Source organism: Sinocyclocheilus rhinocerous, unplaced genomic scaffold, assembly GCF_001515625.1.
Source record: "Sinocyclocheilus rhinocerous isolate Xijiao unplaced genomic scaffold, SAMN03320098_v1.1 scaffold22, whole genome shotgun sequence".
Taxonomy (NCBI): Eukaryota; Metazoa; Chordata; class Actinopteri; order Cypriniformes; family Cyprinidae; genus Sinocyclocheilus; species Sinocyclocheilus rhinocerous.
The window spans coordinates 63693-71317 of NW_015642832.1; the positions used below are offsets into that span (position 1 = coordinate 63693).

A 7625-nucleotide genomic window follows, 5' to 3' on the forward strand; every position below is an offset into this window, starting at 1 on the left:
TAAACGCATTTTAATTATAACATATTTCATTTTATTTTCTTGGAAACATGAAAGCCTTTAAAGACTTATTGCTTGTATATTTCGAGACCAAACTGAAATTACAGTTTTTTTTTCACATATTATTATCCTATGTGGCTGATATAATCTATTGGAAAGCTTAAATAAGTAATAAAAATGATGTGATTCACGTATTTTGTATGTGGTCTGATTTTCAAGTTTAAAGAAACGTTGAAACAATACAAAGCAAAGCAGGACAATGTGTGTATCAGTCGCCATATAACTTAATTTCAAATTTTTAGAGTGTTTAAAACAAAAACACGCTTCTCACGTGTTTCTTAATTGCAGTTTCATCAATTGTCATTACTGTTATCATTGCATAATGATCTATAAAATTGCATCTTTCCATCTAAAATTGCATCTTTGTTTTACTCTACTCGTCAACATCCGCAAAACTGACCTATTTTTGTGACTCCCATTTTTGGCCTGCCTCGCTGGCGTAAACAGTGTGGAGGCGTCGAGCGCACAGAAGAACCAATCAGATCGCTCGTTTCAGGAGCAGCCAATGAGGGGGGCGCTTCTTATCGCGCCCTGAAACTCACGGCCGCCATGATGCGTGTTTGCCTTCAGTGAGAAAGAGCAGCGGATCAGAAACAAAAGAAACGCGCACTCGTCTTTGTGAACTGGTATGAGCTTACAGGTAAATCTAATACGGGTTTGAGGCATTTCCAAATGTATCTAGTGGTATGCGAGTAACGGAATATGTTTTCTTTCATATTGCTTTGCGGTGCTTTTGGTGTTGGTCTAGTTTTGTAAATGTATAATCGCATGTTAGCCAGTTAGCTCATGAGCTAATTTGCTCAATCTGAACAGAGAGGAAATGATGGATCGATAAGATTAGGATCCTTTAATTTGTATTAGCTGCGTGCGTGGGCGCTTTAAAATCGATGATTGATGAAATTAGCAACCAAGCGATTTTGAATGTTGAGATCTATGTTGTTGGTTATGTAAGCAGCCTGCTGTGTCCGTAGGGAAGCTACATCGGCTACTACCACGGTCTTCTTCAATATATTTATTAACATCATAAAACTTCATGGATTACTTCTGATGGTTCCAGGCGATTAACATCGCACAAATAAACTTGCAAAGTAAATCCATGGTTATCTAGAGATGTTCCCTCCAGCAAACGGTTAACGCTTACATTGTAGGGGGTCCGATCAAACTAATTCACTTCAGCAGTTAGACCGCAAATCTGTGGCAAGTAAATATTACGATCTAAAGCCAATTCATTTCCTAATTACTTGTTCTTAATTGATTCGTTAAGACGCCTTGCAGGTTGCCGTTTTCTCAGTGAATTTGACTCGCACCTAGCTCTGTAACGTGGCTCTGGGAAAAAAACACGAGGTGGTGTTTTTGTTTGGGTTCCGTTGCACAGCGATGATGAAAGACGAAAAAATTAACCGCATCTGGCCCGTTGGTTAACTGATTAGTTAGCAATTAACACTGCAGGTATGTAATGGAAATATACTGGCACCGTGTTTATTTTGAGTGCAGTTAGCAAGGACTTCAGCTGCACCTTCGTTAATTGGGATTAGTAATATGACCCGACTTTCTGTTTGTGCCATGACTCGAGAACGCTGGAAGTTTGCTACCGCTAGTTGGTAATTTCTTACAAAACTTTAAGTTGTCATCTTTTGCCTTTACTCTTTATCGAGTGCTAATTTGTCATTTACGGTTTTAAACTCTTATGGTTCGTTTTAATTGAAGGCAGCTTTATGTAAATTTGAGAAGCGTGGTGACGTTGAGCTGCGCGCGAGTATCTCTATTTGTCATACGCGTAATCCCCTCAGCTATTGATCCTGGAATTGCTTTTGTGTGTGTTCTCACTCCTGCTCCCTTGCACTCTCTGAGGGTTTGCAGTGTCTTTTTTCCCTAGGTGTCTCACCTGTTCTTTGCACAGTTTCCTTTACACATCTGTTTCCTGTCATATAAAACCACTTCATGTGTATAAAGTACATGTGCTGTACATTTCCTGAAATAGTGTTCTAGAGAAAGTGGTTGTTGTTTGTGTTTCAGTATTACAGGGATGCCCAAGGAAAAATATGACCCGCCTGACCCAAGGCGGATGTACACAATAATGTCCAGTGAGGAGGCGGCCAATGGGAAGAAGTCATATTGGGCAGAGCTGGAGATTGTTGGTAATGTCTGGGGTCTCAGAGGGGGTCAGCATGTTAGATTGAACTCAAAACGAAATGCACTCAGTTTGGGTAAAGTTGGCATGAAATGAAAATTGACTTTATTTTCAAAATGCATGTTATAGATTTGAACAATTCATCCGTGCGTTTCCCTCTTTTTTTTGACCTCATTGTTTTTAATCATAACTGCAAATCCAGTGAAAATGCCAGACTTCTTTCTGGTGACGTATACAGGAATTCTCCCATCATTTAGTCTGTTTAAACCCATCCCTGCAAGATCACGTTCACCTGCCTCCACTTTTGAGCGTGATGCCCGCATCTCAAAATCCGAACAACAGCCGATGAATAGAAACAAGTGTCCTACATTTTTCCATTACACTCGGATATTTGTCACAATATGGAAGAAAAGCTGTTGTTGATTTTCATCATGACTTTCAGTGCTCATTATTCTAAGGGAAAATGTTAGTACTACCAACCCTCTACGCACACCTTGGCAATATAATCGCCATTGGCTAGTAAATTTGTTTACTCGCCAGACTGATATACTATTTTACACACACACACACATATGATTCCACCCAATCAGCTTATTTTTGTAAAATGGAACAGCTTCTTAAATAATATAATGCTTGATAGTTAAGTTAAGAGTGCACATTCACTTATGATAGTATGATAATTAAGCACTATTTAATGATAGAACTAGTGATTAGAACTAAAACTTGGTAACCATGAATGAATGCATATTTGTCATTTTAACTGAACTTAGGACAGGTGGTAGGGACAGTAATAGATGAGCGCCAGCCAACGAGAGCTGTTTGTGCATTGGCTCCGCCCACTGCCGAGAAACCGGCATATCTTCTGCTTGTTCTTAAAAGCTGAATAATTCTAAATGAACTCTGTTATTTTGACAGGAAAATACAACAAAGAATATGGTTTACATGTAGCAGATCGCTTGACGGAGAGTGAAACTCTCAAGCGCTCAGTCAGCGTGTTTATCGAGTGAAAATCTGTGTTGAACGCCCCTCACACACATACTGGCGTGTAAAATCTAAGAATTTATTAGCCAATGGCTAATGTTAGACATTACTTAGTCGCCCAGAGTAAGATTTAGTCGCATATGCGAGTGATTTACTCGCAATGTAGAGGGTTGACTACTAATTAATCAAAATATAGTAATTTGCTCCACCTTTAACCACTTTCGGTTTTGGCTGAAGTGACATTGTTAGAATATGATGTTAAGCAATAGCCAAAAAGCTTTTTGCACTTGTTTACGCTGTTGTTGTAGTCAGTGTTACATTTTTAAAGTCTTGACGATAATTAATGCAGTTACAATGACATTTAATGTTGATAATAAATTAGTTTTATAGGGCTGCAGTAACTAATCAAGTTCAAATCTATGAGTTTGATTTTCGATTCGGTCAAATCTGCATGCTGTGCACATCCATTGGTCATATTACTTTACAGTAGAAAATCGCACATTTTTATAGACAAAACTGAAATACAGGACTCCGACTGAGCTGTTGCGGGAAAAGTGTGAAAGGCAGTTGCTTTGTATTATGTTTTTTAATGTTTGGAGATGTTTTCCTAAGCGCTCAACTTTTTATGGTTACATCCTTGTCTGTAAGTGTTAGAAAATCCTGCAAGTATTTTCGTTTTTCATAAAGGTTCTTCACAGGGAGTGAGTCTGTGAAAATTCACAGACTTCATTGAACAAGCACCAGTGTGCACGTCAAACTGACAGAGCACATTAGAAAAGGAGTGCAATAATTCTGACTAAAATGTACATTTATCTGTTAAATGTAGGTTGAAAATGCTACATGTACCAAGTTATTTTTGTGAGAGCAGTAACTGTGAAGGCACTAATATAATTGGGAATAAATATAATTGCCATGTTCAGATGAGTAAATTTATCTCTTACCATTTTAACAGTCTATTGTTTTCTTTTAATTTAGTGATAAGTTAACTTTAAAAGGTGGGCAAAAAGTTTTTTTTTTTTACATTGTAATATTTACATGTTGTGTAAAAATTCTCGTGAGATTCGGACGCGTGTATACTTAAGTTGCTTTCGGTTATGCCTACTTGCCTACTAATATAGTAGGAGAAAACAGTATGTGAAGAAAGTAGTATGTTCAAAATCTCCGTATTCATAAAAGAGTAGATGAGGGATCCCCGGATGTCCTACTGCTTCAGCCCAGATTCTGAAGTGTACATCGGATGGACACTTTTCTATCCCAGGAGGCCACGGGAGAGGAATTTTTTTTGCATGTAATCTGTTAGGGATGCACAGAATGTTCAGCAACTGAAATTATTCGGCCGAAAATGGCAAAAAAAATCTCTTTCGGTGTTCGGCCAAATAAGTGAAAAGGCCGAATAATATGTACCGAACAATGATTAACGCGATCAAATAGAGGCACGCACTAGGGTTGGGCCGATAGACTATGCTATTGTCCATCGCCGATGGCTGATAGACATCACGATGTTGAGCCGGAATTTAAATATTTTCCTCGCAGTTATATAATTGGGTTATAATTATACTTCATATATATTTCGGCATCTGGGAGCCGCTATTATACCTGGCATTGAAACTGGCATCGTGCTTTTGAATGCACAATCATTTTTAGTTTCACTTACGAGATTCGCGATCGCACGTACTCTGTTTATACTATGGAGCGGCAGTACTTGCCACACATTTTACAAGATTATATATTTGTCAGTGGTACTGAGGATCTGCAAATCATTCGACATCGTCCTCAGTCATCTCTCCTTACTCTGTTTATGTGGTAAGGGAAATGTTATGTACTGTAATGTAACAGGCAACCATTGCACCGTGTCTACACCGGATGCGACAGTTGTTGACAAGTCTGTCTACACTGACTGGACGCGACAAAGCGACCTTTGAAAATCATTTGAAATTTGTGTCAGCACGTCATAAATAGAACGCGGCAGCAGTTTACTGTCGGGGATCTGTCGTGTCGCGCCGCATCCAGTGTAGACAGCATCACTGATTATAATGAGTTCTATAGACTGATCTATATATAATAAATCTCTATTATAGATCAGTGGTTCTATAGTATTTTGTCGCGCCGCTCGCGTCCGGTGTAGACATGATGTTAGGAATTGTGTTTTCCCTTATAAGGATTCATGCTTCTGGCACACCCCCTAACTCCAATTTTGTAGACATTGCCCAACCCTAGCACGCACTAATGCAGCAAACATGTCGGCAGTGTGAAAGTATTTAAAACTATCAGAGAAAGACGCAGAAATCATTACAAGCACGAAGCACCGACAGCGAGAGACTGTTTAGTGCTGCATGCGTCACATGTCTCCAATGAGAAGAAGAGGTGGCTGATGCTGGTGGTTAGGTTACTGTATGATGATTGAAATCGCGAAATGGCTTCAAACGATTAGTAAATAAACTGCAGAATGTTATATTTTCTAATGCACGCACGGATTGCATGTATTCTGGCAGCGCTGCACGAGCTTGCGGCGCCAAGGTTCAAAGTCCAAAGCGCGAGGAAAATCTGCGCTGAAACTTGTTACTCGTCAGTTGCTCAGTAACATTTTTGTGAATTTTTTTTTTTTTAAAGGCATGTGACAATGCGATACGTGCGACACTCATCTTCCCAAATTCGTAATGAGAATCATTTATAAATCTACATGCTGTTTTCAAGAAAAAGAAGCACTGAGATCTTCCTGCGGGTTTTTGCCAAAATAAGAGCCGAGAAAAAGCAACATCTCCATCAACATTCATAAATGTTAGTATTGTAATTTTACTGTTGTTCTGTAAAATAAAGACCGTAATAATAATTACCCTACAACAGCTCTATTAATACATTTATTCACACAATTGGGATCTGCAATATATTCTAATGTTTTAAAAGAATTCTCTTCTGCTCAGCAAGGCTGCCTTTATTTGTACAGTAAAAAAATACATGCCTGATTCAAGTCTCAAAAATAACCAAAAAATATTTTTTTACGAACTTATTAATTAGGTTAAATTGTGCTTTGTTGGTACTTTATCATGTCTGCTAGAATGTTAAAAAAAAATGTTCAGTGTTAAGTAAATATTTTTAAATTATTGTTTTGTAATTGATTTTTTTTTTATTTGAAAAGCAGGACAAAACAGTAAAAAGCACATTTTGGTTATTTAATTTATGCAATGGTGAAAAACCCCCCCGGCAAAATAGGCCTACATGTGGAAAAAAAAAAATACAAAAAAACGTGTTCGGTATTCGGCCTTCGGCCCAGTGTTTCATTTTCTTCAGCTTCGGCCAAGAATTTTCATTTAGGTGCATCCCTATAATCTCTAGCATAGCCTACAACAGGGGTGCCCAACCCTGTTCCTGGAGATCTACCTTCCTGCAGAGTTTAGCTCCAACCCTGATCAAACACACCTGAACCAACTAATTAGGGTCTGAAGGAGCACTTGATAATTACAGACAGGTGTGTTTGATCAGGGTTGGAACTGAACTCTGCAGGAAGGTAGATCTCCAGGACCAGGGTTGGGCACCCCTGGCCTACAAGGATGCATTAAAGGGTTAGTTCACCCATAAATTAAAATTAGGCTGTGTTTTACTCACCCCCGAGGCATCCTAGGTGTATATGACTTTCTTCTTTCAGACGAATCCAGTCGGAGTTATATTAAAAATTGTCCTGGCTATTCCAAGCTCTATAATTGCAGTCAGCGAGTGTTGCAGTGCTTCAGTCCAAAAGAAGTGAAATAAAAAGCGCCCATCCATAAAAATAAAAAAGCGTCTCACATGGCTCCGGGGGGTGAACAAAGGCGTCCTGTAGCGTATCGATGCGTTTTTGTAAGATAAATATCCATATTCAAAACGTAATAATCACTTTAATCTAGCTTGCACAAACAGTTGCACATGAAAGCAGCTCCGGGAGGAAGGGATGTAACGATTACCGGTTTGACGATACATCATGATAAAATTCCCCACGGTTAGTATTATGGTTTCATTTTTTAATTATCATTAAAACCGTATTAGATTACTGCGATTTAAGCAACTCGCCATAAATAAATACTGTCCAGCATAAAGCACAGTTTTAAGTAACAGTCTCACGTGCGCACAGCACGCAGAGTAGTTTCGTTTTGAGTTAAAACGGGGCGGAAAAGCTGGGAGGTTTTAAAAGAGTGCTAAGGGAATTATACAAATGAATATATGAATGAATTAATTTTATGAATGTACCTCTGAAGGTTCTAGCTGTCTTCAGAAACGATTCGATGGTATTTTGTTCATCTTCGCTCCATGTAATACCTAAAGGAAGTGTTCTTAATCGCAATACTGCTTTGTCCACGGAGGTTATGGGAAACTGCTCTAATTCAGCTTTTCCATCAGCACCACCTGCTGTCAGCAAGTGGGTTTACAGAGACTTTTATTTGCATTCAGCCTGTGTGCAGTTTCTGTCTGGCCAAAAAACGGA

At 38.8% G+C, this 7625-nt stretch overlaps 1 protein-coding gene across 2 annotated transcripts in view; it reads left to right on the forward strand.

The window, feature by feature from the left end:
- Window positions 1–593: 593 nt before the first annotated feature.
- Window positions 594–7625, forward strand: part of LOC107756798 (CCR4-NOT transcription complex subunit 6-like) — a 27195-nt gene continuing 20163 nt past the window's right edge. Inside the window, exons 1-2 of one of the 2 annotated variants that reach the window (XM_016574069.1) lie at window positions 594–697; window positions 2074–2195. In XM_016574069.1, the coding sequence (XP_016429555.1) occupies window positions 2084–2195 (112 nt within the window). In that variant the 5' untranslated portion in view covers window positions 594–697; window positions 2074–2083. Of the gene's footprint in view, window positions 698–1633; window positions 1659–2073; window positions 2196–7625 lie in introns of those variants that run through there. The other variant, XM_016574068.1, reaches the window with a different exon arrangement.